Raw genomic sequence first — 21,437 nt, 5'->3', positions numbered from 1 at the left:
TTCCAGTCGGCAAATTTAAATTTTCGCCAGTGCTGTGGCGCTTCAATCTTTGGCTATGTCTTGGGCTACTCAAATATTTTACGTTTTTGATACTAAATTAACATCTGAAGTATAACTTTTTATTATTTTTATATTTTTCAATATATTTATTTTGTTTGTACAAAATAAAAAAATAATTTTTAACGATACAATAGTCTTTGTTAGGCTTAACATCGACGAAAATTCAACACGCAACGGAAAAAAATTTCGACATCGGATACGTTAAACTATTTTTTCGTACGTAAATCAGTTATCCGGACAACCCCAGTTCCCAATTGATTCGGAAAATCGACGCTCTACTGTACTAAATAAGAAGTACTTTGTTTTATGTCCAATTTTGCATAATTTGATTTTAATATTGTTATGTTATTTGTATTGTCTGTTTGATTTATATTGTTCCATTTTCATGTTAAATGAAATCTATTTTGATTTTTCACTATTGACACTATCAGAAAAAAAATTTTTTTTTTGTTCTATGTCTATTTCCCTAATACTTCTCTTTCAACTAAACTTTAAAAATCAATTTCTTAAAAATGCAAATGTGGAGATAGAACAAAATGATTTTTACCAGTGTAATACACATCTCATCATGTTAAAAGTTTACTATAAATAATATCCTCACAATTTAAATAATCTCTTTATCGATTCATATAACCAGAATAAATTTAAAATTTCTTTCAATACATTTCATAGTAGGGACATAAACTTTAAATAATATTCATCTTTTATTACATATTATTATTCCAACAGTATTCCATCCTTTACACAGTTGTTCTGTTCTGTTTTTATTTAATTGTTTAATAGAAATGATTTATAAACAAATTTTATTATTATTTAATGTAATATATATTCATAAACAGCACTTTCAATTTTACCATTTAATTACTAACAAAAATTTTATATACTAAATGCATAAATGTAGGTATTTGCAAAATACTTACCAATTTAAAAATCATCCTAAAATTTTATAAATAATATGGTAGTATTTAATACTTAATATAAACATAACTACAAGTTCAATATTATATTTAAACATTTATTTCTAATATACATTGCTGAAAACGTTATGCTCAAGTTCTTGAAGCTGTCTTTATGTGTCTTGAAGTTATTTAATTGATGACAGATAATAATAATTAATTAATATTCATGTTAATTGTCAGTTATAATTTTACATAACTAGATACTTATATTTAAACTTTTTCATTAATCTTCAAAAGAAAATGTCATAATTTTCTATATTAAAGACATTATATATCAATACAAAGGCATTTATTGCATCATTAATATGACAATAAGTGTTCATAAACCATTGAAAACAAGCTATGTCTAATATAAATTTAAGAAAATAAATCCATCTTTAACTTAAATAAATACAAGTTTGTTCACAGGAAAGCAGAAACTACTACTAATACCACTAACTTTCTGTTCCAATGCATATGTCACTCATTGTTCGGCAGATCTACACTGTCACATTACAGCTACTAATTGAAACACCTTTGCTCAGTTACAACTGTTAACTCTGCTGAATGCAACCATTGTAATTTGACTGACTTATAACCAAGAAGAGAGTTTTCATTTACAGGGCAATAAATCAATTAATGGCTTATTGACATCAGTAGTACTAGTAGTAATAGTTAGTTAGTGTGGGCTGCACTGAGGATCTACTCTGACTTTGAAAGATAACACCTTCCTCACAAATTTCATACAAAGCAAATTTTAATCAGTCTAAGTTGAGATAATTTACAGCAAGTTTCTGAAATTTGATATGTTTATTTTTGTATTTTTGAATCAAATTACAATAAAATAAACATAAAAAAGCATTCCATGAGTATTTTACATCATTAGAAAGAAGAAAAAAATGCAGAAATTAAACATATAATTGTAGTTTTTAATGTAATACTGACAGTTTCATAATTTTAGAATAAAAACTAGTTTGTTTTTACAACATAACTCATTTGTTTCTTTTTTCATACACCCTCAAGAAAATTAAATTAAATCAGCATGCTGGCATTCCCAGGATAAACTGATTTACAAATTTTTACCATATAGAAATATCTGATTTCAGGGTATTCCTGATAAGACCAACATGCTGGACAATTTGTGAAAATACAATATTATTGGGAGTTCATACTTTCAATATTACCTTTAATAGTAAATTGTGGAGACAAAGCTTGATGAATAATCTTCAAACATATTAAAACACAAAATTACATTATCTAGTTATTTAAAATTTTTAAGATATATATTACTTACTGTCGTCATACAGTTTACCATGAACTTCAATATCTTGAACATCAATTGTTTTCATTTTGTTGTCTCCATTCCAAATCTGTGATATAAACTTTAATTTAATTAAATTTGTTTTATGTAGCAAAAGTAAACTTATTTTAGTTTTACAGCTACTAGACCTTTTTTTACCAATACTTTAAAATATGATTAGACTATAATTATAATAAAAATTCTTCAATGAAACAGAAAAAAAAAATATATTAAAAAGTTCAAATGCAAGTACTATATAATAATCATCATGAATCAAAAATTTCTAAATAGAATTTAGTTTAATTTCCATTCAGAATTTTTTGACTCCTGATAATGGGAATATATTCCAAAGTTCTTGAACCTTTTCCTTATAATTTTTTCTGCTCAATTAAAGAACTTTTATTATAATTTTCAATATTTTTTAAATGTTAATCTTATATACTTTAATTAGAAAAACTTTCAAATGAAATTTATCCACTTTAAAGAATGTGTGTATTAAGACAAATAAGAACAAAACATTTAATTAAAATTCACCAAAATTTAATGAATCACTAAAACTTATAATAAATATTCTATTAAAAATTTTGAGAGATTAGATAAATAATAGATGTCATCCAATAAAATCTGTAGTTGTCAATTTATTTATTGATTGTAAGAGAGAAAATGGACTGACATTATTCTAATGGAATGATGTAAGGCAATGACATTTAAATATGAAAAATGAAAAAGAAAGCTTAAATATTTTGAAAAATATATATTTCTTGTTAGACTATACATACAAATGAGTCCAAATCCTTCAGTCCTTTCACACCTGTTAATACCTCTACAAGTGTGTGAAAGGACTGAAGGATTTGGACTCATTTGTATGTATAGACTAATGTGAGACCCGAAAGGCCCTGGGTCTAATTTAATAATTTTTATTAATAATGGTAAAAAATCGACACAAAATATTACTTCATTTTTGTGAAAAACTAGTGTTTTGGACGTGGGAAAAAACCAGATAACAGATGCTACTTCCTTTCACAGAAGAGAACATCCTCTGACTTTCCCTTATCTGGTTAAAAATCTCACTCAGATGGGAAATGGTTACCCCTCATTCGTTCCCCTTTCGTCCATTCTCATGAAAGAGTTACTGGCCAATGATTGGTCGGTATTCCGAAGATATACAGGGAACTTTGCAGAATTCGGGGAGTTCTTCGACAGATCCGAAGCGTCAAACTCCACACAGTTTATCTCCTGATGACCAACGCCTTAAACGAGTCCCATAGACTAAGTCCCGAGTCTGAACTTAGTAAATATACTTTTATATTTGTGCACTTATCGATCTCCCATACGAAGAAGTAAATAAACTTTATCTCCAAAGTGTCCATACAGAGAAGAAGACGAACGACACCTAAACAGGTCGTATGTTTTAAAACGACTTTTGTGAGCTCTCTCTCTCGATCGCGAATAGAGTATAATATAAGTATAGATAACTCTCGGTTTAATATTATTTGTAGTAGTTTTGTCTCTCGTTTATCCACATTTTGTATGATTTATTTTCTTGTTTTATTAAATTTATTATCTAGTTTATAATTAAATGACCCTTTATTCTGTGTCGAATCAGATCTCACACGCGTGTTTGTCCGCGGAATTTAATTGACAAACTGGTGTCAGTCCTGACGAGCATCTGAACTCCACAGTTCAGATCTACTAGCGATTATCGCCCTCCTATAAGAACTTTTAAGATCGGATCTCGCGATCTGAAACTAAGGAGACAGATTTCGGTTAATCTAAGCCTAGTAAGTGATACAGGCGTAATAGAGCTACCCTGTACCCCAGGCTACTCTCACACTAACAAGAAATACATTTTTTCTAAATGTGAAATCATCCTGGCAATTTTTATTGTAAATCTTAAGTATATTATAAATTCTTATACAGTAAGATCTCATTTAATGCTTAGGATGCATTCCTGATGTCAAAGTACTAAATGGAACAGTGTTAAACAAGGTCATTTTAACATATAGTAAATTGGGAAAGGGGAACATTCGACCAAAAATAAACAAATTTTACTTTAAGCTATTTTTATATTAATTTGCATAATAATATATGTTCCATAATGCAAACATAGGCACACAGAAATGTGAGATCCCAAAAACAGGTTGAAATTAACATTTACTATTACAAATTTATTAAAATGAAACTAGAGAAAAAATTGCCCATTGTTAAAAACCAATCAAAGATTGGATTAGTCGTGCTAATCATATGAAACCGCGACGAGAAAAAAACGCTATTGATGTAAACAGAACACAATAATTATAAATGATTAATAACTGTAAATGAACGCCCTCCAGTAGAGATGGACCTTTGACAAGTCGCTTGTATACAAATAATTAGAACATAAAAATTTTGGAAAGGGGAAAGGTTAATGATGAAAAGGGACATAGCGTCAATTCTTTAAATTTCAAAAATGCCACAGACTAGACAACAATGGGGGGAAAAATATAAGCGCAGGTTCCAAAGTTCTATCTGCACTTTCCATCCAGAGTTAACAACTGGTGTCAAGTAGATTCTTTGAAGCAGATCTTTCACGTGACACAAACAGGAATCGTCTTTTGCTTAGAGACAGTTGAGGGACTAATCAGGGAATGGAAAAAGGGATGTGAAGCCAATCAGAATAAACAAATTGGAGAACAGCGATTGATATAATCCCCGATCTTCAAGGACAGACTCACTTTCTGTAAACTGTGCAACTGTGCACCTGCACACGGTTAGTCAACGCTAAAAAGAAGTTTTCCGTCTTTTGTGCCCAACTTGTAACCTGTGTCAGTATGGACTCAGACCGCCGACACCGACTGATGAATCTCCACACCTTCTCTGCCCTGGGTCCTACCTTCGAGCAACATTAGAAAACAACCTCGAAATTCGAACATTCAATTGTTTAAAGAACATTTTTGTTTCATAGTGTAAGTTATTTTATGTTTAAAATAAACAGGTTTTCGTGAGATTCTTGTCATCTGTGTCTCCTCTGCCACACCCACACGTGAACGACCCTAGATCATCCTAATGAGGGACTAACGGTTCCTTCTGGAAGTCGACAAACTTACAGAAATATAAATTGTGATGAAGGTCCTTGCTCTTCTGAAATTCTTGATTTTTTTGCAATGAAGTCGTTATAGTGTCATTTGTTGCATTCTTTTTCTTTCATTAAGCAAATGTTGGTAGCAGGAGATTGTATGCAAAATGCCTCATCTTGCTTTTGCACTCCTTTCAAAATCTGGATCATTCACTACAATTTGATCAACAATTTCAGTTATCATTACCATATTTTTACTAAGGAAATATGTAGCAAGTGTTTTGGGTTCTTTGTTTTCAAAATCACTATTTTTCAGTTCTAGATGAATTCCTTGTTCTACCAGTTCTTGAAGGTTGTCATTGGTAAGGCTCTCACCAGAAACCTGCAGTAACTGCTCAATATCCTGCTCATCTACATCTCCTAGTCCTGCTATATCGATTAGGTTGACAATTTCGTCAACGATAGGCTTATTTCGTTGAGAATCCTTGGATACCACCAGCCTTCTTTCACACACTGTTCGTGCATTTCAGTTAATTCTTGCCAAGCAAAGTCAATATTGCCTATGGCATCCATGACATTATATTTTTTTTTTTTTTCAAAACAGCACCAAACAAACATAGATTTAGGGGAAGTACAACACTATGACAAATCACCACATTTTGTTCATTGGTTCATGTTTGAGAATAATTGTATTATATATGAATAAATGAAATGCCATGATAATTTCAGTCAGCATAAATTTTGAGCTTTTTTTGGCTTCGAGCAGACCGCATTATATCAAATCAGCATTAATTGAGGAAGTATTAAACAAGGTCTTACTGCATGTAATATAATTAGTTTATTATTTTATCGTATCATTAATATTATTACTATTACTATTCCCCACATTTAAATTTATAAAACAAGAGATTAAAAATTGTCACTTCATTTCCTGTTTAGCAAAAGCAAGTATCTGTAGATTTAATTTTTTTACATTGTTAAATAAAAGTTTTATTTCTTCATATTTATTTTCAGATATAGTGGTATTGTTATATATATTTCAAGTGTAACAAACGCGAGGAAATTGTCCATAATATTAACAATTAAAAAACTAAAACATTATGAAAATGGGATAGCATAGTTTCATCACTTGTCTTTTTGTCCACATGCAGTAACATCTGAAGCTTATTCACTTGTAATGACATAGTATGTAATCATGAATGAAAATATCTGAAAATAAATGTGAAGCATTAAAAGTTTTATTTAATGACATAAAAGAATTAAATCTACAGAAACTTGTCTTCACTGAACAGAAAATGGCATCACACTGTTTAATCTTGTTTTATAAACTTTATATGTGAGGAATAATATTAGTAATAATAATGCTAAATATATGGTAAAAATAATTATGTCACACATACAAAAAACTAAAATTGCAAAAGTTTGAATCTACATCATCTAGCCCCAGTGCCTAGCATCTTATCCACTCAGCTATTTCTGGTCATAGATGTAAAAGTTTCAAAGACTTATAAGCTAAAAACTTAATTTTCAAAGGCTAATTTTTGGAAATGATTGAGAAGTGAGTATTTAGGGCTTTGTACTCACTACATTTCATTCAAATAGAAGACCCAACATCTGGCCTTCTACTTGTTAGCAATAGGAATAATTTTTGAATAATTTTTTAATGAATAATTCTGAATAATACATTTGATCACAATGTTTAAACAATATTTCACATTGACAGCTTTTAATGGACTTTCCAAATTATGTAATGCGTGTGGTTGGAATACAGAACAAATTAATAAAATTGAATAAATAATATTTATTTATTCAATATTTCACATGTTCTGTTATGTCAAAATTTTTGTTTTAGTCTACTGAAAAAAAATCAAAGTGAAAAAAGTCACCCAAAAAATTCCCCAAATTTTGTGTCAGTCAATAAAAAATCCCAATCTGGAAATGCTGGGTGGCATTGCATGAAAACTGCCTTCGGTGCTTAGTGTCACTTCCTACTTTTCTGCCTGAACTTGCTGTGTGACATCATGAAATCACTAGGTACACACCTAGTGATTTCATGATGTCCCACATGCATGGGACATCGTGTGGGACATCATGGGTGCATGGGATTCCCATTGCACATGAGCTAGACATTCAACTGTTTTTCCTATGGCAACTGTTCTTATGTTCAATGGTTCAATTTCATGTTGAATGTCAAAATAAGTGGACTAGGGATTTATTGCCACTTGCTATCACCACTATTATATTTTTATCACCACTTTAATAAAAATATCCCAATTAAGGAGGCCTATGAAGAAGTGACAGGCTAATTCAAGCTTTCACTTGTCAAAGCCCATTTTCCAGAAAAGCGAGTCATTCTGGACAAGTTGGGACAGGTATGCCAACTGAGAACAACTCGATGGAGAGCTATCCATCCAACTCCGGATTGGTCAGCCAATGAATCTAAAAATTCCATAATTTTCATCTCTCTACTGTTTAACTTTACTAAGTACTAGATATTGAAATCATCATAATCAGAAATTATTGCTATTCATGTACAGTACATCTAGTTAAATTTCTAGCCATGGCTGATTTGGTTACTAATTGCTCTCTAGCAGATAGAAATTTGGAGGCTTTGTCTAACTCTGCACAGATATTAACTATAAAATGAGGTTTTATAATATTTGGTGAATATTTATGTTCCTTAGAGAACAAGTGAAATACTTCCTTGAAGGAACTATTCCATCTTGGATTTCAAGTACTTTTGTTGGACAGCTAGTCTTACAATTATAGCATAGTTGAATGCTGAAAATCCATTTCATTTTTTGATGTGTTTTGCTCTCTGTTTTGATCTTAACCAGTCTGTTTTTCATTATATAGCTTGTTCCATCTGCTGTAACCAGAAATATTCCATTATTTCTTCATTTTTTTAGTTCTAAATCCAGTACAGTAATACCTTGACTTACGCGAACCCGGAGTTACGCGATTTTCTAATCTCATCGATTCATCTTTTGTTTGAGCGCCACACAACTCTTGATTACTCACTCCCCCCACACTATTGTTCAGCTTACATGTTCGGACGTGTCACATGGAATCCATACATAGCTACAATTTATTTTGTGTTATTTATTTTTGTCTTTGTTATATCTACGGAGACTCGAGAGACTCTATGTGGTGATTTCTTGTAACTGTGAACGAATCAAAAGACGAGATAAGATTAACGAGAACATTTATTAGCTTACATACATCCGACTTGGATTTTACACAAATTGCGAAATTATACCCAGACTTACGCGAATTCGACTTACGCGGTTATCGCTCGATCCCACCTATCGCGTAAGTTAGGGGTATCACTGTACTTGAAAATTTACCACATTTTGTATACTTTCTTTCTCTTATTGGCAATCATCTCAGGCATCTTTGAACTATTAAAGTTTTCATCATCAAGCAGTCCAGTGGTAGTTTTATTCTACAAAGGCTCAGCAAAACAACCTTATTAATTGATTGTATGTTCCTTGGAACCAAGCATAAAATAGCTATTGAGAACTTGTCATACAGGAACACATCTTGTGATGGAAAAGGTGGATCTTTATTTTCTTTTTTTTACAAACAATATGCATTTTGTGCTAAATGTCCCTCTTCAGTCCTTATTATGTATTATATAACTAATGGAGACTACTGGAATAACTACCATACTTACTTGCATATAAGATGAGGTTTTTATACATTTATCACAGCTTCAAATTCCTAGATCATCCTATATGTGCGAGCAAAAGATTCTTTGCATTTTTGCAAATAATTTTTGTGAACCGTGTATTCATATTTTTTACTGTATGCTCTTCTCTTGTATTTAAAAACATAAGTATTTTATCTGGGTCATTTGAATCGTTCTTGTATATTGTCAGGAATAAAAATGAATAGTAATAGGAAAAGCAAAGCTTTTGCATTTGCATTGAATTCCAGATTGAAATTCCAAAATCACATGGAAGCCTGATATAAGTTTTAATCCATTCCCACATGAAAACAGATGATTAATCAGAAACCATAATTCAGAGAAACTCATAAGTGTAATTAATGGAAAGTGGATTCGACTGTTAAGAGTTGGCATAAAAAGGTTCCCAATCATCCAGCTTTATGTTGACAAAATTACATTGTTGATTTTACAAGATTTTTGTTTAAAGTTTAAAATGTCACTAATTTTTGTCAGACAACATGTACATTCATTTGATATTTTACTTGTGATTAAACAAATAAAAATTAGAACTGTATTAATAAATCTAATTTTCTTTATTTTGATCTTTAAAGTCACATCTTGTCCTATATGCGAGGTTGTCTTATATGTGAGTATATATTGTAATTGTTAAAACTGTTAAAATTAATTGCTTGTCTTTTAACCAGTTTTTTTTTTTTTTTTTGATTTTACAGTTTTTATTTTTTACTCTTTTTATTGGTCAATTTTGTTTACATTTTAATAAAAATTTTTAAGTTTTATTTTACAGTTTTACTTGTTTTATCCCATATTTTGTGAAATTCTGCATATTAACTTGATTTATTCTATAAAATTTGTGCAAAACCAAGATATTATTTTGTTGCAGAAGTGTACATTTTTCTAACTGTTAAGAGAAAGCAAGGAAATTCAACTTCCTTTCCCTCAAGTTTACTTCCTTCAAAAGTAGTTATTCATCCGATGACTACATGTTCTGTATTTCTGAGACCATGTCTTCCTTTATTTGCCTGAAAAGCGTATCGGCCTATAGAAGATTCACAATAAAGATGATGTAAAATGCCTTGTGTCTATTAATGCACCTAGTAGTGAAGAAAAAAACGACTACATGTTTATTAAAACTTAGATCATTGTCAGGTGACTAAATATCCAAATCTCCATTGGAGGAGAGTTGGGATATAAAAGAAGGATATGCTCCAAATTCTATGCACATTGTCTCCCTGGGACAATGTGCACAGAGTCACAATGTGCTGTTGCTGTCGCTATACTCCTTGGGATAGGAACTTCCGTCTAGAGATCAAAGGGAAAATTACCTCTTCCACTATAATCTTGATCAACACTTCAACAGAATTGTTATAAGTCAAGTTATTAGTGAGGTAATATAATATATTTTGTAAACTTTCTCTCTGCTAGGGAATATATATACTTCTGTTAGGAATAGAATAGATATATAATTATGTTAGATACAATGTCAATGTATTCTCATGTACATTTGAATTCATTCCATTAAATTTTTAGTTGTTATGTGTTAATCTGTCTATTGGTAACCTTTCTTTAAAGATTGGACTCCTATCACTTACCCACCGTCCTTCCCACTCATAGAATTATTAGCTCTCCTTTATCTTTAAATTTTAGATTGTGAGTTAAACTGCAATTGAAAATAATAGTTTAACTGTTGTTAGTCCTGATGAAGATTGAGATTCTAAGAACTTAATCTAATTTACAAAGCCATCTGACAATATCGAGAGTGGGTTCAGTTGATCTGTGCTGAGTAAGTGGTCAGAAGAGATTGACCCCTGGCCACTCACATTTTTAACAATGAGTTATTCCAGTAGTCACCATTAGTTATATATTTTTAAACACTTAATGAAACATCAAACACCTTCTATCGCTGAGAAATTTAATGAAAACAATTATTTAATGAAACACTATCATTTTCAGCCTCATAGAATAGACCATCTTCAGGTGTAACTGAATTCGAATGTATTTTAAAATTGTAACAATGGAATGTCTGAACATTATACGTTCAAATTTAAAACAAAGTAAAATATACTAAACACACTGAAGCAACAACAATATAAATAATATAATAAAATAAATAAAATAAAATAAATACATAAAAATGCATCAAACTATAAGGGCAGGTACGGACTAAGAATTTTTATATTTTAATTTTTCTTTTATGTAGAATTTCCATGCAGAAGCTAATCCATCCACATCCCTGGCATTAATACAACCATCCTTTAATTTACTTTTATATATTTCAATTTTTTATTCATGCAAAGCTAATGATCGGAAACACATGGTCTTGAGGATAGTTTCTTCTACGAGGCTGAAAATGTTAGAGTTTTGTTAAATAAACATTTCTCAGTGATAGAAAGTGTTTGATGTTTCATTAAGTGTTTAAAAATGCTGAGTTTGATATTTACTTATATATTTTTAGTTTTACCATTATACATAATAAGGACTGAAGAAAGGCATATGGCCCAAAATGCATATCCTTTGTAAAAAATAGAAAATAAAGATCTACCATTTCCATCAAGAGAAGTGTTCCTGTATGATAAGTTCTCAATAGCAATTTTATGCTTGGTTCCAACGAACATACAACCAATTGAGAAAACAGAAAGCAATCAAGTATTAACCTTATTCATATGGCAGTGGTTAAGAAATAAAAATTGTTTTTCATGCTTCAGAATCTTCATAACAGTCTCAAAATCAGATTAAAAAAAAAAAAAAAAACACTGGCAGAAGCAGTAGCTTATTGGCAAAATGCAGAAATACTTCTAGCTTGATCAAGAATTGTCCCTTTCCAAATGTCTTGTTATGGCCACTCTGGACAATGTTATCAATTAAAAGATGGAAGTTAGATCTGTGGATTTGGGGTATAATATATTCAATTATAAAAGACAAAAGTCTAATATATTTCTGCTCCACTAGTTTTGTTACTAATCAATGCAACATATGAATGAACATTATTCTGTAATAGTTTTTTATATAATGGTCAAACTTGTTAAAAATTTGTGGATTTTGAATTTAAATAATAACAATCCACAAAACCTATTTTTACAAGTGTTATTCAACGCAGTGTTAAGTAGTTGGAAGTCGTTTTGTCTTAGAATTTAAATAATTTAGCAATTCTGTTTTATTTTACTTCAAACTTTGTTCAAAACAGAAATTCTTAATTATAAATTTTGACTCTGGATCTGAAGATGAAATCTTCTGTCTTAAAACATTTAATTTGTTGTAAAAATGGGCTTCTTAAAAAAAATAATAAAATTAATAATAATAGTAATGCATGATTGCCATACAGGATCAGGTCATAAATACTAAAAACTACAGAAAACACATACTCAAAGATACAACACTCACAAATGGCACATGCAGAAAATGTCACATCATGCCAGAAACTATACAACACATCACTTCTGGTTGCAAGCTCTTGGCACAGACAGATTGTTTATATAGACATAATCAAATAGCAAATATAATACACCAAGAGCTTGCAAACAAACACAAATTATTAGACATCAACGAACCATACTACAAATACATTCCACAGACAGTATTAGAAAACAACACGCACAAAATGTACTGCAATAGAGCCATAATCACAGATAAAACAATTTACCACAACAGACCAGACATCACACTCATTGACAAACACAATAAAATCACATACATTATAAACATATCCATTCCAAACACTCACAATATACAAAACACATTCACTGAAAAAATTAGCAAGTACACAGAACTTGCCCAAGAAATAAGGCATCTGTGGAGGATGGAAAGGGTGCTTATTGCACCTGTCGCTCTCTCCTGTACAGGTGTGATATCACACATACAACACAAAAGCCTGGAAACATTACAATTAAATAGAAACACATACATCACACTACAAAAGACTACTATATTGAATACATGTCATATTGTTAGGAAATTCCTGAATACAGACATACATACACTGACACACATTTTTAATTTCTGTTCTGTTTTGGTTACTATGCCTTGACTCATGGTCCAACATGGTAAACAACCGAGTATAACTTACAAAAACAATAATAATAATAATAATAATAATAATAATAATGATAATAAAAGAATAAAACAGTGCATACCTCAATAAACTGTTTTTCTTCTCCCTTCTTACTATTAATTTTCCTTAAAACTGCATATAATGCTCTTGATGGTGAGTAAGAACATAATGATCTGAAATTAATAGTAATTTAGTAAAATATTAATAATAAAAACATCTTTTAATGAGGGTGAGTCAAAATAAATTGAGTGATTTTTTTTATCACAAGATAACTATTCTGGGACATAGTGACTGCGATCTTTTTTAAAGTATTCCATTAGAATTCAGTATACTCTTACTCTTATTTCTGCCAATCCTTAGACATGTAGTAGCCCATTCTTTAATTAAGAAGGTTTTCAGAATCATTTCTGATGCTTTGACCATAGCTACTGTAGACAGGAAATAGGTTTGTTCCTTAACTTCAACTTCAGTGCTGAGATTAAGAAAAAATCCCAAGATACCAAATCTGGACTATATGGTAGATATGGTATGCATAAGATGGTTTTCACAAGTGAAAGAAAGTAAAATTTTAGCATTACAAACTGCTCATCACAATCAACCTCTATTTTTTTCATAGCTGTGTAGCATACATTTCCTTGGAATGCTCTAGTGGCCAAACAAAGAGTCATATTTTATTGAAATTTTTTGACCAGATGCATCATTAATTATTCTTAGAGAGATATAGATTTCAAATTTGTTAGTGCTATATAGAGTTTCTCTAACAGGATCCCGCGATCTTGGCTATTTTTTAACCTGGGAAATTTTTCTCATTCCAGGAAATCCCGTAAACTTCTTAAAAGTTCACTTTCTCTTATTTTGTGTTTTGGTTGCGAAAATTTTGCAAATAGAAAGTATAAATAACTCATAAACTGTCAGAATAAATTAGTATTTATTAATTTTAAGCTGGCTTATTTTATTTTTAAATTTTTGCTTGTTATGGCATGTCACAGATTGTTAATAATCAATATGTAGTCTATTTGTGGCAGAACTCTGAAAATTCTTAACTTTTCAGAACCTGTAATATCTTGAATAATTGCACTGATGCTGTCTTAATTTTTATCCATGGCCAGTAGCTTCAATAACTGCATTATGCCAGGTTGTGCAAATTGGACAAGAATACAAAATGAGTATGACGTATGCAGGTATGATGCTTTTTTTCATAAACCTGATTATTACAACCAAACGAACTGCCAAATTACCAGGCTATAAGCTTGATGCCACTATTAAAGCAGCCAAGGTAGATGAATCAAGAATACTAGACAGCAAAAGTACTGCAACTCATCTCAAAAACAAACTAGAAATCTTTGAGGCTACATCTGAAAAATCACATAACCTCTGTCTTCTCTTAAATGCATTAAAGATGATTCCACCGACATCAATTGAATCAGAAAAGGTATTCTCGGTAGCAGGACTTTCCATTACTAAAATAAGAACCAGATTGAGTGATTAGAGTATTGACCATCTTTGCTTTTTAAAATATTATTATAAAAATTTACAATAATATTTTGTATAGTGTTTTATTTAAAGAACATAAACAACCTTCTAAATTAGAAGTTTGATCTAAGTTTGTTCATTTTTTTTTCTTAAATTTTCAACCCAATTCAAAGGCATTTTTATGTGTTTTTGTTGTTTATGCTTTTTTCCAACAAACTTTAATAAACTTTTTTCTAGTTTTTAAAATTGCTATATAATTCAAAGATAATTTTTAATACATATTTTACACAGTATTATTATTATTATTATTTTGGAGGTTGCAGGACATATTAAATTACTTAAAAAATGAAAAATAATTATATCATTCGATTTCAAGATTTATTTTATATCTTAAAAATAATTAATTATATCCCAAGATTTCCTGGAATCCTGGGAAACAGTTCACTTTTTTCTTATTTTGTGTTAAGGTTGAGGAAATTTTGCAAATAGAAAGTATAATTAACTCATAAACTGTCAGAATAAATTAGTATTTATTAATTTTAAGCTGGCTTATTTTATTTTTAAATTTTTGCTTGTTATGGCATGTCACAGATTNTGTACAACAGGAGAAGTTGGATTAAATTAACTTTAGGTAACAAGCACATTGCCCCTAGGGGTGAATGCTATTACACTTCTGATATAGACTTTGCCAGTGACCATAGGTAATATTCATAAGCATTCTTACTTCTAGTAATACTTCTACTGATAGTTTCCACTATGCGCACACTAACTGGCAGTACTTTCGTCACATTTTCAGAAACACCTGGCCTGGCATCCCTCACCACAATCATTACTGTTGGGATATTTTAGACAATCTGGTCACTAGATTCACTGAAACAATCACTTACTCTTACATTGCTGCCTCCGAGCTCAAAGAACAAAAAGGTCCCTAGGCGCACTGCCAAAATTTTGTATTAACAATTTTCAAAGTCAAGGTCAAGGTTATATAATTTAGGGAGTTAAGGCTTCACGGGCAATCAAAAATCNATATTAAATTACTTTAAAAATGAAAAATAATTATATCATTCAATTTCAAGATTTATTTTATATCTTAAAAATAATTAATTATATCCCAAGATTTCCTGGAATCCTGGGAAACAGTTCACTTTTTTCTTGAAATCCTGGGACAAGCAAGAGACCAGGAAATGAGAAATCCTAGTGTTATACTTTTACTTTAGAAAGAGAAGAAACTATCACAAAAGGCATTAAATACATATAAATACCGCTTTATTCACTAGCGCTTTCGATATATTATAAGATGCCATCCTCAGGCAGATATAAACACAAATAAACCTTTTGAAAAAACTTTTCAAACCAAAATTAACAGCTTTAGTCCTTTAGAACAAAACTGTAATTAGAATAAACAAACAAAGAATTTAAATTAAAGTGTGCATGGTGGTAACGTGCATGCCCCATAATGAGTAGATTAGGCACAAAGAGCAAAGCTAGAGATGGTGTTTTAGTCTTTTATATAAGTTAACCCACATTGAAGGCAACTCAAGTGTGGGGGAGTTGCATGGATTTAATAGTATGGTGAGGAGAGCCTCCCAAACATACACCAGGCTCCTCTGATCACAACACCTGAGCAACGTCACATGGTCCCACAGTGTGTTGGTGTTGTAACACCATCCTTGCTGATTCAGTGTCACACATACCTACCATGATGGAATGTTGGTGTTTGGAGATGCAGCAAAGACAACATTCTAATTGTCGCTCCTATGTAGTGGGTGCGAATGCCAGATGTTGTGTTTTCTAATGGGATAGAGTATACACCCGACTTCTCTAGTATGGAAGTGGCATCCCTATCATTGCATAGAAGTCTTCTGAGACTTGGACATAGGGTGACCAGAATATGTAATACGTGTTGTCTAAAAATGCGGCAAATGTGGGCACAGAATGGTAGTGATGGACAGACTATTGTGCAGTCCTTTCAAATGTTGTGATAGTTTCTTCTCCTTCTTAAGTAGAAGATTGGAGTGACATACAACATCAATTTTGGTTATACTTTTAATGGGAAGAAAACAAACAGTTTAAATTTGTTTAACTTATCCTCATAAAAAAAGTTATATATAATATTACAACATACAATTTTAGAATATTTTATGCAAAATTTTTCAAAAAATAACATAATTATACAAAATATAGCATCAAATAATTTAAAACATTTCTTAATATTTTTCAAGCATCTCTTTAATAGACAATCATAATACACTGTACATACCTTTATAGCTAAATAGAAAAAATAATGATAATGATAAGTATCCTAACATGATCATTTTTTGGACATATATGTAGACATAATAAACAGAGACAAAATGACTATACAAAATATATTTTGTATCTCTTTTGTATATTATTTTGTTTCTCTAAGAAGTATTTAAATACAGTAGATCATCAACTATCTAAATATTAATCAACCAAAACATCAGTTAACCGAAAGGGATCCAGTCAGCAAATTCAAATTTTTGCTAGTGCTGTGGCACTGCAATATTTGGCTATGTCTTGGGCTACTCCAATATTATTTTTTGTTGGTGTGAGTGTTAGCTGGCAGCACTGGCGTGACCATATTGTATCGTTAAAAATTATTTCTTTATTTTGCACAAACAACATAAATAAAAAATATAAAAACAAAAAAAATTATATTTTGGAAGTTAATCTAGTATCAAAAATCTTCCAATTCAGCACGACACATGTTGAGAGGATGTGCCAGTATTTGAACAAGGCATTTTTCCCCCATCATGACTGGTGTGTTTTGCTTCAGTTCATCGGAGAATATAGCCCAACTGACATCTCCAGATAAACCCAAGAAAAAAGAAAGAGTTTTGCTTGTTTTTTGTGGTGTTTTTCTGAGGATGTGTGTCATGCTGAATTGGAATGTTTTTGATACTAGATTAACTTCCAAAATATACCTTTTTTTTGTTTTTATATTTTTCAATATATTTATTTTGTTTGTGCAAAATAAAGAAATAATTTTTAATGATACAATAGCCACAATTATTATTTTAAAAAAATTTTTGTTAGGCTTAACATTGATAAAAATTCAATGCGAAGCGACATGCAATGAGAAAAATTTCAACATGGAATAGGTTAGTGAATGGTTGTCTCTTTAATCCAAAAATATTTCTCTCAGTAGACTATCTTACAGCAAGTCAGGTCAAAAGAAAGAAGAGGAAAGGTAGGGAACAGGTAGGGGAGGAAGGAGTGGGTGGGAGAGAGAGGTGAAATGGCTATGGAAAGAGTGGAAGAAAAGGAGTAGTTTGAGATCCCAAAACTGACAACCATCACAAATAGTTACAAATAACAGCTGTACAAGGTATTAATTACAGCATGCCTTTTCAGAAAGATGATACAAAACATAAACATTACGCACCAGTGGTATATAACAACAGACCGACACTGACGCTAAACAATTTTCAGCAATCCTTAAGCATTAATACCACAACATACATTGGCGTGTTTATAGTAGGTATTCCTGATGAAACCAGTCCTCCAAGACTGACACATTTAGCACTATCAACTATGGGATGGAAGGAGATCACAAACCATGTCTTGGCTTTCCCTGGCGGTAGGATTATCTTGAGAATTCACTAGAGAACACTCAATTCTAAGTTCCAGTGTTGTCTGTTGAGCTGGATGGGTCTGAGTTCAGATGGGTTGTATATTACAGAGATTGTACTAAAGTTGATAACAAATAGAAGTACATTTAATTATTTTTTTTAAATTTGTCACCTATTTACCAATAATACAATTAATATGCAAACATTTTCAATCAGTTTCAGAGATTATCACAAGTTACAAATTCTTCAATTCATATAATTAAAATTCACAAAAAATTGCAATAAATTAAGCTTTCATGTTCATATCCATTCTCAAACAAAAAATACAATACAAAAACTCTTATCTAAAGCTAACATACAGAATGCAATCAAATATATAGCTTGACTAGTCTTTTCAGACAGTCGAGAATTTTCATGGCTATCCAGAACTTTATTCAGTCATTAAATATTCAAGATTCCAAAATTATCATAAATAAGGTACTAAGAATATATGCTTCCAATATTTAACAAAACAGATTTGGTGTGTGATCAAGAGTTTATACTATTATTTGTATCTACAAAAGTGAGTAGTGAAAACATTCAGCAGACAAGCCATCATATGACACAATCATGTCCATCATACAAAATTGTCNTTTGCTGTTTATAAAGGAAAAGAATAAAATAGCTTTATTTTTTATGAAAAATCTCAGTCTCTGATTTAATATGGGTATTGGAAGAAAAAAGACATGAGGTCTTACTAGTCTTATGTTTTATAACTGAAGTTTTAATTAAATTTTATTTGCTCCATCAAACATCTTTTTTAATTGGTTTTTATTAATTTTTTAAAATGTTTTTTAAATAAAGCAACTTTTTGTTTAAATGTATGTTTGAGATCTGGAAAAATTGTTTTATTCTTTTGTTTGTTTGTTTTACTTAGTGCAATAAAATGCTAAGTTCCAATTTATATATATTAAATGTTAATACCATCAGTCATGTTTTAACTTTTTGTTTAAATGTATTATTTTGTGAATTTTGGCAAGAACACCAGAGGATGCTATTTTCCATTTTTGCATTTTATTGCAGAGGTAAAGCCTCAAAGAAAAAGTAATTTTGTGAGTGAATTCTTTGTGGGATGACGCTGGTGTGTTAAAATAACGGATAAGAAACAGAAGCAAGCAAAGTTCTTTCTTTGTATATTTGCACAGAAATAGATGCTTGAAAAATATTAAGAAATATTTAATATTTCTTAATATTTTTCAAGCATCTCTTTAATAGACAATCATAATACACTGTACATACCTTTATAGCTAAATAGAAAAAATAATGATAATGATAAGTATCCTAACATGATCATTTTTTGGACATATATGTAGACATAATAAACAGAGACAAAATGACTATACAAAATATATTTTGTATCTCTTTTGTATATTATTTTGTTTCTCTAAGAAGTATTTAAATACAGTAGATCATCAACTATCTAAATATTAATCAACCAAAACATCAGTTAACCGAAAGGGATCCAGTCAGCAAATTCAAATTTTTGCTAGTGCTGTGGCACTGCAATATTTGGCTATGTCTTGGGCTACTCCAATATTATTTTTTGTTGGTGTGAGTGTTAGCTGGCAGCACTGGCGTGACCATATTGTATCGTTAAAAATTATTTCTTTATTTTGCACAAACAACATAAATAAAAAATATAAAAACAAAAAAAATTATATTTTGGAAGTTAATCTAGTATCAAAAATCTTCCAATTCAGCACGACACATGTTGAGAGGATGTGCCAGTATTTGAACAAGGCATTTTTCCCCCATCATGACTGGTGTGTTTTGCTTCAGTTCATCGGAGAATATAGCCCAACTGACATCTCCAGATAAACCCAAGAAAAAAGAAAGAGTTTTGCTTGTTTTTTGTGGTGTTTTTCTGAGGATGTGTGTCATGCTGAATTGGAATGTTTTTGATACTAGATTAACTTCCAAAATATACCTTTTTTTTGTTTTTATATTTTTCAATATATTTATTTTGTTTGTGCAAAATAAAGAAATAATTTTTAATGATACAATAGCCACAATTATTATTTTAAAAAAATTTTTGTTAGGCTTAACATTGATAAAAATTCAATGCGAAGCGACATGCAATGAGAAAAATTTCAACATGGAATAGGTTAGTGAATGGTTGTCTCTTTAATCCAAAAATATTTCTCTCAGTAGACTATCTTACAGCAAGTAGTACTTGCTGTAAGATAGTCTACCGAGAGAAATATTTTTGGATTAAAGAGACAACCATTCACTGAACGAATATACAGCTACAGTCAGTAAATTCAACATGGGATAGGTTAATATATTTTTTCATACATGATCAGTTATCCAAACAATCCCAGTCCCAAATTCTTTCGGATAACTGATGCTCTACTGTATAAACAATGATAAAATGTAAAAATTAAATTTTAAAATATCAAATTTATAAAACTGTACAAAAATTTATTATTATAAATTATTATAAAAGTAAAATGTTTAAATAATAAATATTTCAAAAGTAATTAATTTAAAAGTAATACAAAAACTGTTCAGATAAACTATATTTTATAAATGATATGATTTTTCTTATATCATATTTAAAGATAGAAATTCTTACATTCTCTGGTTAATTTCTTCAGAAATATTTCTTATATATGTCAGTAAACTATATGAAATTTGATATTTTATGCTTTGATATATTTTGATTTTAATCAAAAAACAAAACACCTTAATTTGCTGAGAAAAAATTTAATGTAAAGCTAACGTTTTCAGCCAAATCAGTTGGCCATCGTCAGGCTAAGAACATTCGAATATAAATAAAATAGAACAAAAATTTAAATACAAATAAAATAAAATAACGAGCGAAATATATATATAAATGTATACAGACTAATAAAATAAATAAAAATTATTGTTACAAATAACAAAAAATGTATACGAAAAAATAAGCATAGGTTAACTAAATATTAAAACGTTATATAGAAATTCAGTGAAATGCACTTTATGCGAAAAAATATTAAAATCGCCGCAATAAATTAAGATTTGTCCAATCGTTTGATAAAGTATTTCCAGGCCGAAGGCAACCCTTCAGAATCTCTAGAATTGATGCATGAATCATGCAATTTGCTTTTATATATTTCAATTTTTTCTGCGCAATTCGCCAATGTCGGTGAATGTACCGATTTAATAATTTCTGCTTCGTCCCATTTGACGATTGAGCCTTCAACTTGCGCCATTTGCGATAGTATAGTGGCACTAGATCCCTTGCTGATGTTATACTTA

At 30.3% G+C, this 21,437-nt stretch overlaps 1 protein-coding gene across 1 annotated transcript in view; it reads right to left on the bottom strand.

The window, feature by feature from the left end:
• The window catches only part of LOC111639859 (acylamino-acid-releasing enzyme-like), a 119,269-nt gene that overhangs the window by 93,680 nt on the left and 4,152 nt on the right, over nucleotides 1-21,437 (bottom strand). Inside the window, exons 2-3 of the mRNA XM_023385807.1 lie at nucleotides 13,172-13,262; nucleotides 2,293-2,368 (exon numbers count right to left, since the gene is read on the bottom strand). Of these exons, the coding sequence (XP_023241575.1) occupies nucleotides 2,293-2,347 (55 nt within the window). The 5' untranslated portion in view covers nucleotides 2,348-2,368; nucleotides 13,172-13,262. The remainder of the gene's footprint in view (nucleotides 1-2,292; nucleotides 2,369-13,171; nucleotides 13,263-21,437) is intronic.

The sequence above is a fragment of the Centruroides sculpturatus genome, unplaced genomic scaffold (genome assembly GCF_000671375.1).
Source record: "Centruroides sculpturatus isolate CEXI.00-Female unplaced genomic scaffold, Cexi_2.0 scaffold1362, whole genome shotgun sequence".
Classification (NCBI taxonomy): Eukaryota; Metazoa; Arthropoda; class Arachnida; order Scorpiones; family Buthidae; genus Centruroides; species Centruroides sculpturatus.
Note: the sequence above shows the minus strand (reverse complement) of the source record. Positions and strands in the feature narration are given on the sequence as shown.